This window comes from Rhinoraja longicauda, chromosome 1 (genome assembly GCF_053455715.1).
Source record: "Rhinoraja longicauda isolate Sanriku21f chromosome 1, sRhiLon1.1, whole genome shotgun sequence".
NCBI classification, from domain to species: Eukaryota; Metazoa; Chordata; class Chondrichthyes; order Rajiformes; family Arhynchobatidae; genus Rhinoraja; species Rhinoraja longicauda.
In genome coordinates, this window is record NC_135953.1 from 143,032,529 (window position 1) to 143,051,837 (window position 19,309).

Consider the following 19,309-nt stretch of genomic DNA (forward strand, 5'->3'; position numbering starts at 1 on the left):
TCAGCGGATCAGGCAGCATCTGTGGAGAACATGGACACAGAGTGCTGGAGTAACTCAGCGGCTCAGGCAACATCTCTGGAGAACATGGACACAGAGTGCTGGAGTAACTCAGCGGGTCAGGCAGCATCTTTGGATAGAATGGATAGGTGATGTTTCGGTTCTGGGCCTTTCTTCAGACTGATTGAAAACAGATTGCCAGGAGCTCATGTGAATCGTTTTATTGTGCCTTTCTGCAGGTTTTCTGCCCCTTTGAAGACCCATTTCTGTGTAACATTCATGTGACAACCTCAATCGAAGGCAGAAAAAATCACCAGGAGAAACCATGGACTTTGTTATGAAGCAGGCTCTGGGAGGTGAGTGAGCAGCAGGCAGGCACGGTGGGAACAGTGACACCGGGACACAGACACAGGGGACAGACACAGTGGGAATGGTGACACCGGGGACAGGCAATGGAGACGGTCAGAGTGGGATCGGTGACAATGGGGACAGGCAATGGAGCCGGACACGGTACAAACAGTGACAGCGGGGACAGGCAATGGAGACGGACACGGCGGGAACAGTGACACCGGGACACAGACACCGGGGACAGACACAGTGGGAATGGTGACACCGGGGACAGGCAATGGAGATGGACAGAGTGGGAACAGTGACAATGGGGACAGGCAATGGAGACGGACACGGTACAAACAGTGACAGCGGGGACAGGCAATGGAGACGGACATGGTGGGAACAGTGACACCGGGACACAGACACCGGGGACAGACACACGGTGGGAATGGTGACATCGGGGACAGGCAATGGAGACGGACATGGTGCAAACAGTGACGGCGGGGACAGGCAATGGAGACGGACACGGTGGGAATGGTGACAACGGGGACAGGCAATGGAGACGGACACGGTACAAACAGTGACGGGGGGACAGGCAATGGAGACGGACACAGTGGGAATGGTGACAACGGGGACAGGCAATGGAGACGGACACGGTACAAACAGTGACGGCGGGGACAGGCAATGGAGACAGACACGGTGGGAATGGTGACAACGGGGACAGGCAATGGAGACGGACACTGTGGGAACGGTGACGCCGTCAGTGGGGTGCAGGGTGACACCCAGAGTAGGGTTGCCAACTGTCCCGTATTAACCGGGACATCCCATATTTTGGGCTAAATTAGTTTATCCCATACAGGACCGCCCTTGTCCATATTAGGCTCGGAGTACACTGTAGGCCCGGACACTGTAGGCCCGGACACTGTTGGCCCGGACACTGTAGGTCTGGACACTGTAGGCCCGGACACTGTAGGCCCGGACACTGTAGGCCCGGACACTGTAGGCCCGGACACTGTAGGCCTGGACACTGTAGGCCCGGACACTGTAGGCCCGGACACTGTAGGCCCGGACACTGTAGGTCCGGATACTCTTGGCCCGGGGGCCCGGGCGCCGCCTAACGGACGTTGCATAGCAACCTGCCTCCCGGCCCGGGCGGCCGCCATTGGTGGAGTGGGAGCACGTGGCCACTGGCTGGGTGAGGTCACTTGGGGCGCCATTTAAAACTGAGGTGAGAAAAACCTTTTTCACCCAGAGAGTTGTGAATCTGTGGAATTCTCTGCCACAGAAGGCAGTGGAGGCCAATTGACTGGATGAATTTAAAAGAGAGTTTTAGGGGCTAGCGGAATCAAGGGATATGGGGAGAAGGTAGGCACGGGTTACTGATTGTGGATGACCAGCCATGATCACAATGCCGAAGGGCCGAATGGCCTCCTCTTGCACCTATTTCCTATGTTTCTATGTTTCTATCATTCAGTCTTTTCCACCATTCGGCTAGAACAAAATTAACCCAAGCAATTTGATCAACGTCTCTAGAAAAGGTTTACAATAAAAAATGGTGCATTGCAGTGGTCAGCATTTCCTTGTGTGTGGCCCTGCTGTACACAGAACACACCCAGTGTCCAAACACTCACCCATGTATACTGCCTCCTGTGCAGGCAAGCACAACACCAACTGAAACAGATCAGTCTGAAGAAGGGACTCGACCTGAAACGTCACCCATTCCGTCTCTCCAGAGATGCTGCCTGACCCGCTGAGTTACTCCAGCACTCTGTGTCCATGTTCTCCAGAGATACTGCCTGAGCCGCTGAATTACTCCATCATTTTGTGTCTATCACCAACTCAAACCTCCTGTGAATGTGCTGGAGATTACACTCAACATCTGCCCCTGTACAGATGTTCACAATACACATCTGCCCCTGTACAGATGTTCACATTACACATCTGCCTCTGTACAGATGTTCACATTACACTCAACATCGACTACCGCTTGTACTCAACATCACCCCCTTGTGGCTGCCTTCTGCAGGTTACAGCTATCCTTTACATGGGAAGATTCACTCAAGTCACACAGCACAGAAACAGGCCCTTCGGCCCAACTCATTCATGCCGACCAGGATGCCCCATCTAAACTAGTGCCTGACACATATCCCTCTAAACCCATTACTATCCATGTACCTGGCCAAATGTCATTTAAATGTTGTTCCAGTACCTGCCTCCTCTGGCAGCTCGATCATTTAGCCCACCGCAAAAAGGTTGCTCCTCAGGTTCCTGCTAAATCTTTCCCCCCTTTCACCTTAAACTTATGTTTTCTTGTTCTTGATGCCCCAACTCTGGGTAAAAGACTGTGCATTCACCCTATCTATTCCCCTCATGATCTAACGCACCTCTATGAGATCATCCCCCATCCTCCTGCGCTCCAAGGAATAAAGTCCTAGCCTGCCCAACCACTCCCTATAGCGCAGACCCTCGAGTCCTGGCAACATCCTTGTAAATCTTCCCTGCACTCTTTCAAGCTTAATGGTATCTTTCCTACAGTGGATTGACCAAAGCTGAACACAATGCTCTCAGTGCAACCACCTCTCTCTGCTTCTGTATCCAGCTAGCATTTTGTGTCTACCTTCGATTGTCTACCTTTTCACTCCCCTATCTCACTGATCTTTACCCTGATGTTATCCAAAATGCTGGAGTAACTCAGTGGGTCAGGCAGCATCCCTGGAGAGAAGGAATGGGTGACATTTCAGTTTGAGACTTTTCAATCTGTAGAGGGTCTCGACCCGAAATGTCACCCATTCCTTCTCTCCAGAGATGCTGCCTGACCCGTTGAGTTACTCCAGCACTCTGTGTCCATCTTTGGTTTAAACCAACATCTGCAGTTCCTTCCTACACATTCCAATTATCCAGTGTTGGATCAATCATTGGAAGTTGTTTTGTTCCATCCATTTTGGGTCTACACTGTAGAGGTGTACAAAATGATAAGGGGCTTAGACAGGATAGTTGGTCCCCGGATGGGGAATCTAAGAGTGGAGTGCACAGGTTTAAGGTGTGAGGGGAGGAATTTAAAGGAGATGTGAATAGGATGTTGGGTTGTGCAGGAAGAACTGCCAGAGGAGGTCATAGAGTCACGGAGAGTTGGTGGAGGTCATGGTCATGGAGTGTTGGTGGAGGTCATGGTCATGGACAGTTGGTGGAGGTCATGGTCATGGAGAGTTGGTGTTCGTCATAGAGTCACGGAGAGTTGGTGGAGGTCGTAGAGTCACGGAGAGTTGGTGGAGGTCATGGTCATGGAGAGTTGGTGGAGGTCATGGTCATGGAGAGTTGGTGGAGGTCATGGTCATGGAGTCATGGAGAGTTGGTGGAGGTCGTAGAGTCATGGAGAGTTGGTGGAGGTCATGGTCATGGGGAGTTGGTGTTGGTCACAGAGTCATGGAGAGTTGGTGGAGGTAGGAAGGTGCTCCCTTGTGCTGGACTAATCCCGCTGGCCTTACTTCTCCTGAGCCAGCGGGACATGACGCATTTGGAAATGCTGACTGAGGGAGGTGCCACGGGTTAATTCCAGGAACGGTGCTTGCATCAGACTAGGTGGTGCAGCGGTAGAGTTGATGCCTCACAGCTCTGGAGACCCGGGTTCCATCATGATTGCGGGTGCTGTCTGTACGAGAGTTTGTGCGTACTCCCCGTGGGTTTTCTCCGGGTGCTCCGGTTTCCTCCCACACTCCAAAGACGTGCGGGTTTGTAGGTTATCTTAAATCTTGAATCTTGAATTAATGGCTTTCTGTAAATTGTAAATCTGTCCCTAGTGTGTGTAGGATAGTGCTAATATGCTGGCCGGCGTGGACCCGGTGGGCCGAAGGGGCCTGTTTCCGCACTGTATCTCTAAACTAAACAATTCACCAGGAGGAAACGGCAGCACGGCAGGGCAGTGGGTACACGGTGATCTCACCTACCGCCTCTCACCATAAATCAGATGGCGTGCAGGAGACACTGATCGCAGTCGGCACCCCGACCGACACCCAGGATTCTGCTGATTGTACTTGTGAGGACAATGCTGCATCACCTCATAATAACCAAGGCAGTTCGAGCTAATCATTTCAAACAGCTCCAGTAATGAGGCACAGCTGAATCAGCTGCCGGCACCTGTCCTTACAAACAGGTAGCATCAGACTAGGTGGTGCAGCGGTAGAGCACCTGTACTTACAGACAAGGATCAGTCAGCCGGCTGGTATTTTTTTTAACCAAAAATAAATGTAATCAATTAATACAGGAATAATATGCACAATAATGTGCACGGTGGCGCAGCGGTAGAGTTGCCGCCTTACAGCGAATGCAGCGCCGGAGACCCGGGTTCCATCCCGACTACGGGTGCTGTCTGTACGGAGTTTGTACGTTCTCCCCGTACGTTCGGGTTTTCTCCGAGATCTTCGGTTTCCTCCCACACGCCAAAGACGAACAGGTTTGTAGGTTAATTGGCTTGGTAAATGTAAAAATCGTCCCTTGTTTGTGTAGGATGGTGTAAATGTGCGGGGATCGGTGGTCGTTGCGGACCCATTGGGCCGAAGGGCCTGTTTCCACACTGTATCTCTAAACTAAACTAAACGAAACAAACCCACCAGTATAATTCAAAGTAAAACGAATAATTTAAAATATCAATTATACTGAGTATTTGTACTGAGTGCCAGCTTTGTTACAGCCCTGTCTAAATGTCTTTTACATGTGAGGTGGAGGCAGAGGAATCTGTGAAACCAGAGAAGGGACAATAATAGTTTAACGTTTAATTTATGTGACAGACGTCAGCTGGCTCTCCTTTGTAGGTGTGATGAGGTGGATGAGTTAATGGCTGAAAAACGAAGTCTAGATGCAGTGGGGTAACAAGCTGGAAACTCTGTCCACAACATGAAGCATCTGGCGCGCGATGCCCATGCAGACAGGCCAGACTGCATTGGGAGATTTCTGCCGCTGGGTATATGGAGAATATGCAGTTTGCAAATCAGGCACAAAATGCCAGTGCACAATGTGCACAGTGGAAGCACAGGTGACTGAATTCCCCACAGAACAAACTGCAGAGGAGTGGGAGTGAGGGCAAGGTGGCTGTGTGCACGACATTATTCAGGAGAGCTTCATCCACATTTGTTCATACATTTGATGTGAAAGAGCAGGAGTAAATATAGATATTAATTGTTACAGCTGAACAAGTTGTTGGAATTGTACAAGTTCCTGGAGCTAGGGATGCCAACTATCTCACTCCCAAATACGGGACAAGGTGACGTCACCACCCCGCGCCCCACGTGACCTCACCCAGCCAGCAGCCACGTGCTCCCGCTCCACTAATGTTGGCCGCCTGGGCTGGGAGGCGGGTTGCTACCCAACCTCCGTTAGGCGGCGCCCGGGCCTCTGAACCTACACTGTCTGGGACTACAGCGTCTGAGCCTACAGTGTCCGGGCCTACACTGTCCAGACCGATACTGTCTGGACCTACACTGTCTGGAACTACACTGTCCGGGCCTACAGCGCCCGGGCCTACACTGTCCGGGCCTACAGCGTCCGGGCCTACAGCATCCCCCGGGCCTAATACGGGACAAGGGCGGTCCCGTACGGGACAAACCAATTTAGCCCAAAATATAGGATGTCCCGGCTAATACGGGGCAATTGGCAACCCTAATTGTGAGTGGGCACTGGTGTAGGGGGCTGTGGGTGGGGGCATCGTGAGTGGTCACTGGTGTAGGGGGCTGTGAGTGGGGACTGGTGTAGGGGGCTGTGGGTGGGCACTGGTGTAGGGGGCTGTGGGTGGGCACTGGTGTAGGGGGCTGTGGGTGGGCACTGGTGTAGGGGGCTGTGGGTGGGCACTGGTGTAGGGGGCTGTGAGTGGGGACTGGTGTAGGGGGCTGTGGGTGGGGGCATTGTGAGTGGGCACTGGTGTAGGGGGCTGTGAGTGGGGACTGGTGTAGGGGGCTGTGGGTGGGCACTGGTGTAGGGGGCTGTGGGTGGGCACTGGTGTAGGGGGCTGTGAGTGGGGACTGGTGTAGGGGGCTGTGGGTGGGCACTGGTGTAGGGGGTTGTGAGTGGGGACTGGTGTAGGGGGCTGTGAGTGGGGGCATTGTGAGTGGGCACTGGTGTAGGGGGCTGTGAGTGGGGACTGGTGTAGGGGGCTGTGGGTGGGCACTGGTGTAGGGGGCTGTGGGTGGGAACTGGTGTAGGGGGCTGTGGGTGGGCACTGGTGTAGGGGGCTGTGAGTGGGGACTGGTGTAGGGGGCTGTGGGTGGGCACTGGTGTAGGGGGCTGTGAGTGGGGACTGGTGTAGGGGGCTGTGAGTGGGGGCATTGTGAGTGGGCACTGGTGTAGGGGGCTGTGAGTGGGGACTGGTGTAGGGGGCTGTGGGTGGGCACTGGTGTAGGGGGCTGTGGGTGTAGCTGTGGGTGGGCACTGGTGTAGGGGGCTGTGGGTGGGGGCATTGTAAGTGGGCACTGGTGTAGGGGGCTGTGGGTGGGCACTGGTGTAGGGGGCTGTGGGTGGGGGCATTGTAAGTGGGTACTGTTGTAGGGGGCTGTGGGTGGGCACTGGTGTAGGGGGCTGTGGGTGTAGCTGTTTATTTTTTAACATACAAATACTTTTATTCAGAAAACAAAAGCAAACATACAAAGTAGTAACACGATCAAAGGCTGCCTATATCAGCAGTTTACAAACAAACTGTTTTCAAATTAAAATATCGCCAACCTTATGAATATTACACTCGACCTCCCGCGGTGACCAGCGTTCCCGTGGACACCGCGTGTACGTGTTCCCTCTCCAGGGACTAGCGGGCACGGACGTAGGCCCGGAAGAGGGGTAGGCAGCCGGCCCCTGTACGGCCCTCGACTACCCGCTGCCTGGACCCGCGAATGGCCATCTTGGCCAGGCCCAGGAACAGACCAACAGGGTGACCCCCCCCTTCCCTCCCGATCCTCCCCCCTCTGTACCGGGTGGCCAAATATCAGGAGGTAGCTGTGCTGTGCATCGTGAGTCTGCTTCTCACTGCTTGAGCTGACACAGATTCACTGCTTCTCGGCACAAGGTGACGGTGGAACAGCTCTCTCCACTGTGTGGACAGGCACCTGACAGGACTACTACCTGCACTTCACAATGAAGACAGAAACCGCAGGACTAATCTCTTTCACACAATGTTCCCGGGTTATGTGTAATTTACTATTTTCTGGTGCAGTCACTGATCAGGTGGTTTGCCTGCATTAAGGCCCACACATGCGGATCAATAACGTTTTGTTTCCCTTCCAAGGACTTTATTCAACAATTGCCTATTACAGTGTACCAGAAAGTACAAAAACGTTTAATAGTCACATTACATCAGGCAATCATTATAATACAATAGTGGCATCTTTATCTACAATGCACTCCTGGACAGTGTAGGCCCGGACAGTGTAGGCCCGGACAGCGTAGGCCCGGACACTGTAGGCCCGGACACTGTAGGCCCGGACACTGTAGGCCGAGAGGCCGCCTGGCGGAGGTTGCATGGCAACCCGCCTCCCGGCCCGGGCGGCCGCCATTTGTGGAGCGGTAGCATGTGGCCGCTGGTTGGGTGAGGTCACGTGGGGCACGGGGCAGTGACGTCACCTTTTGTCCCTTATTTGGGAGTGGGAAAGTTGGCAAGCCTAGTCCCCGTGGACACTGCGTGGTACACGCGAGCACGGACATAGGCCCGGAAGAGGGGCAGGCAGCAACTCTGGTGTGACCATCGACCGCCCGCTGTCTGGACCCGCGAATGGCCATCTTGGTCAGGCCCCGTGAATGGCCATCTTGGCCAGGCCCAGGAGCAGACCGGAGATCCCACCCTCCCGATCGGCCCTCCCCACTCCCTGCCCTGTGCCCAAACACCGGGATCGTGGGACTAAAATGCAACCAAAACTTGAGGAGCAGCCCCTGCAGATATTGTGGATCAATAATGTGTCTCTTCCTGGCAATGGCTGGTACAAAACATTCAGGAAACTGGAGCCCTTATCATTTCCAAGTAACACCGATTTCTTCCATCTTGCTGCGCAGGACTGGGTTTCATTTTTAATTGATGCAGCACCTCAGGCAACAGTGCTGACAATTGTTAAACTGCGTTCTATTCCTAAAGCAGGTTGTGATATAACACAGGAGAACAGGCCATGCTAATCACACTTCAACTCCAACCATCTGCTCTTTCCCTGTCAAGAAATCTTCAGATTAGCTCAATGTGCTCAAAATATATCCTTCAAACTCCAAAAGGAAGGCACAATATTAGTGGAATATGTGTGTGAATTTTATCATAATCGTTCAGGACCAGCTCTCAGCTGCATGACCCAATCAAGAATGATAGAATCATCCTGCACACAAACAGGCCCTTTGGCCCATCATATCCATGCTAACCTTCTTGCCAATTCCACTCATCATGTTTACCCACATCAGCACTGTATCTATCCGTGGCTTGCCAATTGTAGGCGTCTCTTTAACGTTGGGATTGTACCAGATTCCACCACCACCTCTGGCAGCCAAGTATAGGGTTGCCAACTGTCCTGTATTAGCCGGGACATCCGTATTTTCAGCTAAATTGGTTTGTCCCGTGCGGGACCGCCTTTGTCCCGTATTAGGCCCAGGGGTTCGCTGTAGGCCTGGAAACTGTAGGTTCGGGGTCCACTGTAGGCCCGGACAGTGTAGGCTAACGGAGTGTGTTCGGGGAGCAGGGCTGAGTGTGTTCGCCTAACGGAGGTTGCGTAACAACTCGCCTCCCGGCCCGGGCAGCCACCGTTGGTGGAACGGGAGCATGTGGCCGCTGGCTGGATGAGGTCACGTGGGGCACGGGGCGGTGACGTCACCTTGTCCTGTATTTGGGAGTGAGAAAGTTGGGACCCCTAGCCGAGTATCAACAATTTTTATGTGAAAACCAATCCATAAGGACCCCCTTTCAAACTCCTTCCTCTTTAAACCTAAACCTTTGCCTTTTTGTTTTTGAGACCAACTGTTGTAAAAAGATTTTGACGACCTACCTATTTATGTCTCTCTTAAGGTTATAAACCTCTATCAGCCTCCTCTACGGGGGACACAAGCCCAGCCTGTCCAATGTGGGCACTCTCTCCAACACAACCACATCTTCCCTCCAGAGCAGAACCAGTGACCAGAACCGCACACAATACTCAAGGGCAGCTGAACCAGGCCGGACCAGGCCGGACCAGGCCGGACCAGGCCGGACTAGGCTGGACCAGGCCGAACCAGGCCAGACCAGGCCAAACCTGCAACATTATATTAGAATATTGTGTTCAGTTCTGGGCACCATGTTATGGGAAAGATATTGTCAAGCTTGAAAGGGTTCAGAGAAGATTTACGAGGATGTTGCCAGGACTAGAGGGTGTGAGCTACAGGGAGAGGTTGAGTAGGCTGGGTCTCTATTCCATGGAGTGCAGGAGGATGAGGGGAGATCTTATAGAGGTGTACAAAATCATGAGAGGAATAGATTGGGTAGATGCAGTCTTTCACCCAGAGTAGGGGAATCGAGGACCAGAGGACATGGGTTCAAGGTGAAGGGGAAAAGATTTAATAGGAATCCGAGGGGTAACTTTTTCACACAAAGGGTGGTGGGTGTATGGAACAAGCTGCCAGAGGAGGTAGTTGAGGCTGGGACTATCCCATCATTTAAGAAACCGTTAGACAGGTACATGGATAAGACAGGTTTGGAGGGTTATGGACCAAGCGCAGGCAAGTGGGACTAGTGTAGCTGGGACATGTTGGCCAGTGTGGGTGAGTTGGGCTGAAGGGCCTGTTTCCACACTGTATCACTCTATGACTCTATAATGGCCCAACGTTTAAATACCCGAGCCGCGACCCATGAAGGCAATCATGACACTTGCTTTGTCCACCCACCCTCTCTACCTGCGTCGCTGCCACGCTCAGGGAACCATGTCCTTGAACCCAAGGACCCCCTGATCATCAACGTTCCTCACTGTGCAACCATTTACTGAACATGTCCCACCCTATTCGGAGTGTAGGAGGCTGAGGGGTGACCTGATTTAAGTACAGAAGATCACATTGGTCATGGATAATGTGAACACACACTTTTTTTCCCAGGGTAGATGATTGTAAAAGCAGATGGCATTGGAGAGATTTAAGAGGGACCTCAGTGGCAATCCATTAATTCAGAGAGTAGTTACAGCATCCTCTGGCAGTTCAGATATGGACAAACCTTTGAATGAAAGAGTCGCTCTCTCAAATCCCTCCCATCTTACCTTCAACCTGTATCCTCTGTTTAGTTATTTCAGTTTAATTCAGCTTAGTTTATTATCACGTGTACCGACGTACAGTGAAAAGCTTTTGTTGCGTGCTAACCTGTCACGGAAAGACAATACATGATTACAATCGAGCCATTTACAGAGTATAGATACAGGATAAAGGAATAACGTTTAGTGCAAGGTAAAGCCAGCATAGTGCGAGGGTCACCAAAGAGGTAGAGAGTAGTTGGGCAGTCATGGTGGTGCAGCGGTAGAGTTGCTGCCTTACAGCGAATGCAGTACAATGATTTGGGTGGGGGAGGGATGGAGAGATGGAGAGAGAGGGGAAGCAAGGGTTACTTGAAGTTAGAGAAGTCAATGTTCATACCGCTGGGGTGCAAGCTGCCAAAGCAAAATATGAGGTGCTGTTCCTCCAATTTGCACTGGGCCTCACTCTGACAATGGAGGAGGCCCAGGACAGAAAGGTCAGATTGGGAATAGGTGGAAGAGTTAAAGTGTTTGGCAACCGGGAGATCAGGAAGGCGGACTGAGCGGAGGTGTTCAGTGAAACGATGGCCCAGTCTACGTTTGGTGCTGTGTGAGTCTGCTGTTGCGTGTAAGTTGCTTCTTGCTGATTTCCTATCGCCTTCACCTTCTCCCATCAATACCTTGGCCCTCTTTCTGTCTCCCAGCTGCGTTGTTAGCCTTTGCCTTGATCGCACACAATTGTTAGTTGCTCCAGTAATGATGCTTGCACCATTTCCGATTTAATCGGGATGTATATTTACTGCAACCTGCATGAAGTCTTTGACAATTCTTAGCATTCTCTGATGCTGGGCTCGAGCTGAAATATCAGTCATTTCTTTCCCCCACTGATGCTGCCTGACCTCCTGAGTTTCTGCAGCAACTTGATTTGAACTCCACATTCCAGCATCTGCAGTCCTTGCATCTCGAAACTCTTTCAGTGTGAACCACTGCTGTCCTATGCAGGGACATGGTCCATGTGCGGTCAGGTGCAGTTTAACCGGGCGGTGGATGGAGAGAACAAACTGATGGAGGAGGTAGTTGAGGCAGGTACAGTCACAACGTTTAACAGACATTTTGAGGGATACATGGATTAGGGGTTGCCAACTATCTCACTCCCAAACGCGGGACAAGGTGACGTCACCACCCCGCGCCCCACGTGACCTCACCCAGCCAGCGGACACGTGCTCCCGCTCCACCAATGGCGGCCGCCCGGGCCGGGAGGCGGGTTGCTACGCAACCTCCATCAGGCGGCGCCCAGGCCTCTGGACCTAGACTGTCCAGACCTAAACTGTCAGGGCTTACAGTGTCAGGGCCTACAGTGTCCGGGCCTACAGTGTCCGGGCCTACAGTGTCCGGGCCTACAGTGTCCGGGCCTACAGCCCCCCCCTCCCCCCCCATGGGCCTAATACGGAATAAGGGCGGGACAAACCAATTTAGCCCAAAATACGGATGTCCCGGCTAATTCGGGACAGTTGGCAACCCTAACATGGATAGGACAGGTTTGAAGGGCCAAACGCAGGCAGGTAGGACTAGTGTAGATGGGAAATGTTGGTCAGTGTGGGCACATTGGGCTGAAGGGCCTGTTTCCGCAATATTTTACTGTGTGACTCTATAATTGAAGGTGCCTGTGATTTATGTTTCTTCCTGTCCCAACCTCACCAGATCTGTTACTACTGAAGGCACAAGGAACTGCAGATGCAGGAAGCTAGAAGAAAGCACAAAATGTCGTAGAGACATACAGTGTGGAAACAGGCCCTTCAGCCCAACTTGCCCACACCGACCAACATACCCCATATACACTAGTCCCACCTGCCCTCGTTTGGCCCATATCCCTCTAAACCTGTCCTATCCATGTACCTATCTAAATGTTTCTTAAATGTTGCAATAGTCCCAGCCTTAACTACCTCCTCTTGCAGCTCGGTCCATACACCCGCCACCCTTTGTGTGAAAAAGTTACCCCTCAGGTTCCCATTACATCTTTCCTCCTTCACAAACCTATGTCCTCTGGTTCTTGATTCCCCTACTCTGGGCAAGAGACTCTGTGCGTCTACCCGATCTATTCCTCTCATTATTTTATACACCTCTATAAGATCCCCCCCTTATCCTCCTGCGCTCCATGGAATAGAGTCCCAGCCTGCTCAACCTCTCCCTATAGCTCAGGCCCTCGAGTCCCTTTCCAACTTGACAACATCTTTCCTGTGACATGGTGCCCATAACTGAACACAATACTCTAAATCATTTGTGTATCTTCATACGAGTCAGGACCTGCAGCACCTCTTCGACCGCAATACTGACTGCTCAGCGGGACAGGCAGCACCTGTGGAGGGAATGGACTAGCAACGTTTTGGGTCGGGACTCTTCTTCAGATTGACTGGAGTAGTGGGGAGAGATCTGGATTTGTCTCACCCTGCCCCCCCACTTCCACCAGACCACAACAAAACAAATAGTATGGGCAGTCATGGTGGTGCAGCAGTAGAGTTGCTGCCTTACAGCGAAAAAAAATATGCCTACAGTGCAGCCTGTACAAAGCCCACTGTAGTTCGTTGCTGAGTTATTGTGAGGGAGGTCATGGTTTCCAGGATCCTATCCCACCTTCCCGATGGTAGCAGCGGGGTGAGACATTGACCAGGGTGGTGTGGGTCATTGAGGATGCTGGCTGTCTCCTGCAGATCCCTGCCAAGATGGGGAGGTCAGTCTGAAGAAGGGTCTCGACCCAAAACCTCACCCATGCCTTCTCTCCAGAGTCAGGGAATCAAGAACCTGAGGACATATGATAGGTTTAAGGAAAGAGGGGAAAGATTTAATAGGAATCTGGGGGGTAACTTTTTCACGCAGAGGGTGGCGGGTGTATAGAACAAGCTGCCAGAGGATGTAGTTGAGGCTGGGACTATAACAATATATAAAAGACACTTGGACAGGTAGATGGATGTAAAGAGCAAAACAAATTAACAAGGTTATTTTTGTTGCGTTTGATATTTCTGCAGAGGGGAAGTCACCGAATCAAAGAGTCACACAACACAGAAACAGGCCCTTCGGCCCAGCCCACCATGCTGTCCAAGATGCCCCAGATAATCCGACTTGGCCACCAAGCTAATCCCACTTGCCCACGTTTAACCCGCAAAGGTTTAGAGGATTAGGTTTGTGGGTTAAACGTGGGCAAGTGGGATTAGCTTAGATGGGGCATCATGAACAGCTGGGCCGAAGGGCCTGTTTCTGTGCTGTGTGACTCTTTGATTCTGTGACTTCCCCTCTGCAGAAATATCAAATGCAACAAAAATAAGCTTGTCAAATTGTTTTGGTCTTTACCAACTGATGAAGTGGTTTAGTTCCGTTCTGCCGGTACATTCTCACGCACTCATCGCCAGTCATGTTTAACATGGCTCAGCCAGAGTGAGATAGCTGGTTACTGCTGTGCTGCTAAATCTGTGATTGGTGCTGTCAGCATAATTGCTGCCTCTCCAGAGCGGCTGGGCTGATGTGCAGTGTTTGCACTTTGTGCCTGAGATGTGATGGGAATACTGATGGCAGCAGTGATGCAGCACAGGCTTGTGTTCACAGCAGTGTGACTGCTCCACTCAGTGAGCCCACCTCCGTATTCTCAGCAGCACTGCCCTGCGCTAAGCTGGGCAGTGCATCAGGGGCCTGGGGTGGAGGGGACTGCACCGAGGAGTCCCCTGTAACCTGTTCCTCTCGCAGTTCACAGACTCGCCAGCTGCCTGCCACGTGTACATGGAGTGTATGTGTCTGTGTACCACATGTACATGGAGTGTGTGAGTCTGTGTACCACGTGTACATGGAGTGTGTGAGTCTGTGTACCACGTGTACATGGAGTGTGTGAGTCTGTGTACCACGTGTACATGGAGTGTGTGAGTCTGTGTACCACGTGTACATGGAGTGTGTGAGTCTGTGTACCACGTGTATATGGAGTGTGTGAGTCTGTGTACCACGTGTATATGCAGTGTGTGAGTCTGTGTACCACGTGTACATGGAGCGTATGTGTCTGTGTACCACGTGTACATGGAGTGTGTGAGGTTGCAGCCCCTGTTCCAATATCTAAAGGGGCTGGTCCTTGCCTTCTGGCTGCACTTCTCACCCACCGCCCTCATCTCTGGACACCCTGTGCATAGGGGAGAGGGTGGGGGGGGGCTGAAGATGTCCTGGTTGGGTTGCCCCTGGGCCTGGCCAAGCTGGCCGTCCGTGAGTCACGGCGCCAGGCGGAAGAGGGCTCTGCCCGAGCCGGCTGCCAGCCCCTTTCCCGGGGTTACGTCCGTGCCCGGGTGGGGTTAGAGAGGGACATCGTTATTTAGTACATATGTAAGGATTGTAATAACATAATTGTCTGAACATTTAGCATGCAGATAGTTTGGTGATCTTACTATGGTGGTGGGTGTGGTGCCGCGGGCTTGACTTGTATCGTGGTCGTAATGAAATTAATTATTTTTGATACAAAAAAAAAGTGAGGCAAGGCCATGCCAGTGCCGTGCACATGGCCGTGCCAGTGCGGTGCACAAGGCCGTGCCAGTGCCGTGCACAAGGCCGTGCCAGTGCGGTGCACAAGGCCGTGCCAGTGCCGTGCACAAGGCCGTGCCAGTGCGGTGCACAAGGCCGTGCCAGTGCCGTGCACAAGGCCGTGCCAGTGCGGTGCACAAGGCCGTGCCAGTGCGGTGCACAAGGCCGTGCCAGTGCGGTGCACATGGCCGTGCCAGTGCGGTGCACAAGGCCGTGCCAGTGCGGTGCACAAGGCCGTGCCAGTGCGGTGCACAAGGCCGTGCCAGTGCGGTGCACAAGGCCGTGCCAGTGCCGTGCACAAGGCCGTGCCAGTGCCGTGCACAAGGCCGTGCCAGTGCCGTGCACAAGGCCGTGCCAGTGCCGTGCACAAGGCCGTGCCAGTGCGGTGCACAAGGCAGTGCGTGCCAGTGCGGTGCACAAGGCCGTGCCAGTGCCGTGCACAAGGCCGTGCCAGTGCGGTGCACAAGGCCGTGCCAGTGCGGTGCACAAGGCCGTGCCAGTGCCGTGCACAAGGCCGTGCCAGTGCGGTGCACAAGGCAGTGCGTGCCAGTGCGGTGCACAAGGCAGTGCCAGTGCCGTGCACAAGGCCGTGCCAGTGCCGTGCACAAGGCCGTGCCAGTGCCGTGCACAAGGCCGTGCCAGTGCCGTGCACAAGGCCGTGCCAGTGCCGTGCACAAGGCCGTGCCAGTGCCGTGCACAAGGCCGTGCCAGTGCCGTGCACAAGGCAGTGCCAGTGCAGAACACCCTCCTTATTCTAAACACACTTGTTACAGGTACCCAGGTAGAGTCATGCAGTCATACAGCATGGGAACAGGCCCTTCAGCCCAACTCATCCATGCTGACCAAGAAGCCCATCTCAGCTGCCCAGGAACCAGGCACTCACCATCACCCGCTCTGCCAGCCAGCACCAGCTGCCCACCAGTCACAGATTCACACAGTGTGGACACAGGCCATTCAACCCAACACATCCATGCTGACTGGGGGTTGCCAACTTTCTCACTCCCAAACAAGGGACAAGATGACATCACCGCCCCGCGCCCTTCACTGTATTCACTAGAGTTTAGAAGGATGAGAGGGGATCTTATAGAAACGTATAGAATTATAAAAGGACTGGACAAGCTAGATGCAGGAAAAATGTTTCCAATGTTGGGCAAGTTTAAGGGCGGCACGGTAGCGCAGCGGTAGAGTTGCTGCTTTACAGCGAATGCAGCGCCGGAGACACAGGTTCGATCCTGACTACGGGTGCTGCACTGTAAGGAGTTTGTACGTTCTCCCCGTGACCTGCGTGGGTTTTCTCCGAGATCTTCGGTTTCCTCCCACACTCCAAAGACGTACAGGTATGTAGGTTAATTGGCTGGGTAAATGTAAAAATTGTCCCTAGTGGGTGTAGGATAATGTTAATGTGCGGGGATCACTGGGCGGCACGGACTTGGAGGGCCGAAAAGGCCTGTTTCCGGCTGTAGATATATGATATGATATGATATGATATGAAGTCCAGAACCAGGGGCCACAGTCTAAGAATAAAGGGGAGGCCATTTAAAACTGAGGTGAGAAGAAGTTTTTTCGCCCAGAGAGTTGAGAATTTGTGGAATTCTCTGCCACAGAGGGCAGTGAAGGCCAATTCACTGGATGAATTTAAAAGAGAGTTAGATAGAGCTCTAGGGGCTAGTGGAATCAAGGAATATGGGGAGAAGGCAGGCTCGGGGTATTGATTGGGGACGATCAGCCATGATCACAATGAATGGCGGTGCTGGGTCGAAGGGCCAAATGGCCTCCTCCTGCACCTAATTTCTATGTTTCTATGCCCCACGTGACCTCACCCAGCCAGCGGCCAAGTGCTCCCACTCCACCAATGGCGGCCGTCCGGGCCACGAAGCGGGTTGCACCGCAAACTCCGATAGGCGGCGCCCGGGCCCCCAGGCCTACACTGTCCGGACTTACACCGGCCCCGGGCCTACAGTGTCCGGGCCTACAATGTCTGGGCATACACTGTCCGGGCCTACACTGTCTGGGCCTACACTGTCCGGGCCTACACTGACAGGCCTACAGTATCCCCCAGGCTACTGTGTCAGGGCCTACAGTGTCCGGGCCTACAGCGTCCCCCGGGCCTAATACGGGACAAGGGCGGTCCCGTACGGGACAAACCAATATACGGGATGTCCCGGCTAATACGGACAGTTGGTAACCCTAATGCTGACCAAGATGCCCCATCTACACTAGTCCCACCTGCCTGCGTTTGGATCATATCCCTCCAAACCTGTTCTGTCCATGTACCTGACTGATTGTATTTTTAAATATTGTGATAGTACTTGCCTCAACTACCTCCTCTGGCAGCTCGTTCCGCACACCCACCACCTTCTGTGTGAAAAAGTTACCCCTCATTTCCCTATTAAATCTTTCCCCTCTCACTTTCAACCAACGTCCTCTGATTCTTGATTACCCTATTCTGGGTAAAAGCCCATATCTATTCCCCTCGTGACTTTCCACACTTCTACAAGGTTCAAGGTTCAAGGTTCAAGGTTCAAGGTTTGTTTATTGTCACCCCTCATCCTCCTGCGTTCCAAGGAATAGAGTCCTAGCCTGCCCAACCTCCCCCAATAGTTCAGGCCCACGATTCCTGGCAACCTGCTCGGATAGCAAACATTTACGGGGATATGGGCCAAACGCGGGCATGCTGGTCAGCATGGATGAGTTGGGCTGAACGGCCTATTTCTGTGCTGTAGGACTCCATGCTTCATAGATGGTGGCTGGCAGAATGGGCAAGAAATGCATCAATCAAACCAGCTAAGTGTTAGGCTGCAGCCAACTGGTCGGAAGCCTTCCATGGGCTGTGGGTTGCCAACTGTCCCATATTAGCCGGGACATTCCGTATTTTGGGATAAAGTGGTTTGTCCCGTACCCGTGTCCCGTATTAGGCCCCGATGGCGCTGTAGGCCCGGACGGCATTGTAGGCCCGGAGGGTGCTGTAGACCCGGACGGCACTGCGGGCCTGGAGATTGTAGGCCCCGACACTGTAGGCCCGGACACTGTAGGCCCGGACACTGTAGGCCCGGACACTGTAGGCCCGGACACCGTAGGCCTGGACACTCTAGGCCCGGACACTCTAGGCCCGGACACTGGAGGCCCGAACACTGTAGCCCGGGGGCTGCTGTAGTCCCGGACAGTGTAGGCCCGGGCGCCGCCTAACGGAGGTTATGTAGCAACCCGCCTCCCGACCCGAGCAGCCACCGTTAGTGGAGCGGGAGGACATGACCGCTGGCAGGGTGAGGTCACGTGGGGCGCGGGGCGGTGACATCACCCTTTGTCCCTTATTTGGCAGTGAGGAAGTTGGCACCCTAGGGGGTGGGCAGTGCCCATCCTGACCTACGTGATGCCCGCCATGGCTCTCTGAGACCCCTGCATGGGCCTGTGACCATTGACCCGCACTGCCCCACGTAACCCCTGCCCGGGTAAACTCTTCCCCTCCTTCGTCGCTGCCTGACAGACAGAGGGAGCCCCCTGTGCAGCAGTGTGGCCCCGTGGCACTGGGACAGAGCCGAGCGCCAGGACATCCACCTAGCCCTCGTTCCCAGAATACACCACCAGAGTTGTTGGTTTGCAGAGTGGGCATTGGTTGTTCACAGCATGCTCCCGTGAACCTTGGTTTCTGCGGGCCTTAGATGTGCCAAGGCTTGTGAGGAGATGCCATCATTCAGAAGCTGCCATTGGTCAACATCTGCCCACATCCGGTGGTGATAATATCTCCAATCCACCTTCAGCAGTCATGGCCTCTTCTGGTCTACCCCAATCCACATTGCATCATGGCCTGGTTCAGCAACTCCATTGCCCAGGAATGAAGGAGATTACAGAGAGTGGGGGCACTGCCTGGTCCATCACTGTACTGACCTCCCCATTATCGAAGGTCCATCATGGACTGACCTCCCACCATCGAAGGCCCATCACACGTACTGACCTCCCCACCATTGAAGAGATCTACAGGAGTCACTGCCTCAAACAGGCAACCAGCATCATCAGAGACCCACACCACCCTGGCCACACTCTCACTGACCCACACCACCCTGGCCACACTCTCACTGACCCACACCACCCTGGCCACACTCTCACTGACCCACACCACCCTGGCCACACTCTCACTGACCCACACCACCCTGGCCACACTCTCACTGACCCACACCACCCTGGCCACACTCTCACTGACCCACACCACCCTGGCCACACACTCACTGACCCACACTCTC

At 53.4% G+C, this 19,309-nt stretch overlaps 1 protein-coding gene across 1 annotated transcript in view; it reads left to right on the plus strand.

Moving 5' to 3' along the window:
* The first annotated feature begins 232 nt into the window (after positions 1–232).
* LOC144598006 (complexin-1) overlaps positions 233–19,309 on the plus strand; it is a 30,634-nt gene continuing 11,557 nt past the window's right edge. Inside the window, exon 1 of the mRNA XM_078407878.1 lies at positions 233–353. Within this exon, the coding sequence (XP_078264004.1) occupies positions 323–353 (31 nt within the window). The 5' untranslated portion in view covers positions 233–322. The remainder of the gene's footprint in view (positions 354–19,309) is intronic.